This window comes from Arachis ipaensis, chromosome B06, assembly GCF_000816755.2.
Source record: "Arachis ipaensis cultivar K30076 chromosome B06, Araip1.1, whole genome shotgun sequence".
Taxonomy (NCBI): Eukaryota; Viridiplantae; Streptophyta; class Magnoliopsida; order Fabales; family Fabaceae; genus Arachis; species Arachis ipaensis.
The window spans coordinates 131758193-131760626 of record NC_029790.2 but is presented as its reverse complement, the minus strand read 5'-3'; the positions used below and the strand labels follow the sequence as shown (position 1 = coordinate 131760626).

The 2434-nt window shown below is 29.6% G+C and overlaps 1 protein-coding gene across 1 annotated transcript in view; it reads left to right on the top strand.

Annotated features, from left to right (window-relative positions):
• LOC107647678 (probable polygalacturonase At3g15720) overlaps positions 1–1032 on the top strand; it is a 2934-nt gene extending 1902 nt beyond the window's left edge. Inside the window, exons 5-7 of the mRNA XM_016351733.1 lie at positions 158–239; positions 366–474; positions 655–1032. Coding sequence (XP_016207219.1) covers positions 158–239; positions 366–474; positions 655–1032 — 569 coding nt within the window. The remainder of the gene's footprint in view (positions 1–157; positions 240–365; positions 475–654) is intronic.

Here is a 2434-nt window from a genome sequence, read left to right as displayed (position 1 = left end):
TTATTTTCAAAGATAATAATAATCTTTGAATAACATCTTTTGTTTTATATTCTTTTTCTTTATTATTATTCTAAAAATAAATATTTATTATACCCATATGCTTATTATGGAGTTAAACACATAATCAATTTTATGTGTAATTTTATTTGTTATGTAGGTGATGACTGCATTGCGATTAATGGTGGTTCCTCTTTCATTAATGTGTCTTCTATTTATTGTGGACCTGGCCATGGAATCAGGTATATGTTTATCTAAACTAATTGTCTTCTATTTATATAAGGATATTTTTATATAAAGATGATAATTAAAAATAGTTAGATAAATTATAGTTACATATATTAAAAAAAAAACTTTTATGATTTTAGTATTGGAAGCCTTGGAAAAAATGGAGCCTATGAAACAGCACAAGAGATACGTGTACAAAATTGCAACTTCAGTAGAACTACAAATGGGGCAAGAATTAAGACATGGAAGGTAATAACATAACTACATAAGTATCCACTTTAATTAGTTGTCTATATATAAGCAAATTAATTAATTTGAAAAGAATTTCTTTAAATTATATGTAATTAAGTATCATGTAAGAAGATGCAAGAAATTTTCTAACTTATGAAATATCAATATAATTTGTTTCCCTTTTTTTTTCCTAATCAGGGAGGATCTGGATATGCTAAAAATATTATATTTGATAATATTATAATGGATGCAGTGGATATCCCTGTAATTATTGACCAACAATATAAAACGGATGATATAAAAGTGAAAAAAGTGAAGGATGATAAAGCAGTAAAAGTGAGTGATGTTACATTTCTCAAAGTGAGAGGGACCTCAACTTCTGAAGATCCGGTTCAACTTAATTGTGATGCCATTGGATGCACCAATATTAACTTGGAAGGAATTGATATAACATCGACCAATGGGGAGAAGACACGTGCATCCTGCAAAAATGTACAAGGGATATGCTCTTCATGCACTCCAAATGTTCCATGTCTTTCTAGTCAAAATAATTTAACAACTAATAAGTTCTTGTAGTTCACACCCATATAGACTACTTACTAGGTTGTTGTTCTTTACTTTCTCAATTTTCCTGAATTATTTATAGAATAAGAAATACTTATATAATAATATCTGATCTCATTTTAAAATGTCTGACAATTATAACTTTTTTAATTATCATGTTGACTTCATTTGCAATTTAAGTGTTTTCTTTACAATTTAACTTGGCCCCCTTTGTATTATTTTTCCTTGGTAGTTAGGGTTGAATTATATTATTTAAAAGATTTTAACGTAAAATTCCATCTGAGTAGGGGTGTACATTGTCTGGTCTGATCCGAAGATCTGATCTGATCTCGAATATTTTAGGGATTAATTTGGTGTGATTTTATCGGGTCTATAATCGGGTAAGGGTCTTAAAAATAGATCCGGTCATTATTTTTTGTCAGATCCGGGCCATAACTCGGGTCACCCGAACTCGGCCCAGTGGTCCGGTCATCATACACAATTAATATTTTGTGTTATTAGAGATGAATGATGACTATTCTTATGTGGAATTTAAGTATTGTAAACTTTAATATTTTGTGTTATTGGTCATTATAAGACTATAAGTTAATGTTTTATATTTAAAATGCATAATATTGTGTTATTTGTATTGATTTAAATATTTAGTGTTATTAGACAATATTACTATTGATTATGGTTATGTTTTAATTTTAGAGAAGGGTTGGTTCTTGTTATATTTTTCTAAGTAAATTTTACCATGTCAAATAATGGTTGGAGTCTTAAAAATTTGGATATTTTCACATGCTAACTTATAAGAAGGTATCAAGGTAATATAATGTTAACGGCCCGGTTTTCACCCGATATAATCGTGGCCCGAAAATGTATAAGTTTCATCGGATTTAGAATCGGATTCGGGTCTAACAAATAGGTCTAGTATCTATTTCGAGTCGAATCTGTGTCACATCATACCCAATTTCACCCATCCCATAAATACTCCTATATCTGAATTGAAAAGATAAATAAATATGTCTTATAGAGATACAAAATTTTTTTTTTGGTAGAAATATTTTGATGGATGAATAAGAAATTTTATCATTATTTTTACCGTCAATAATAAAACCTCACGAAAACGCGAGAACCCTTGCTCATTTAACACTACATCCGGGCACCGATGCAGCGGCTCTTGCTTCGACACCGTACTCGAGCCACACGGCGCGTTGCTTCCGGGCAACGACCTAGCTTTAGCGCAATAATGTCTTTGATTAAAATGCAGTTATAAAAAAAACACATGTGTCAAATTCAGACCATATAAATAAATTTATTTAAGTTGATATAAAGTGAAAACAAAACATTAATTATAGAAAAAGTAACTCCCTTTTTATGCATTTAATATCATTAAAAACTTTAAAATCATATCTTACTATAAAACCCATCA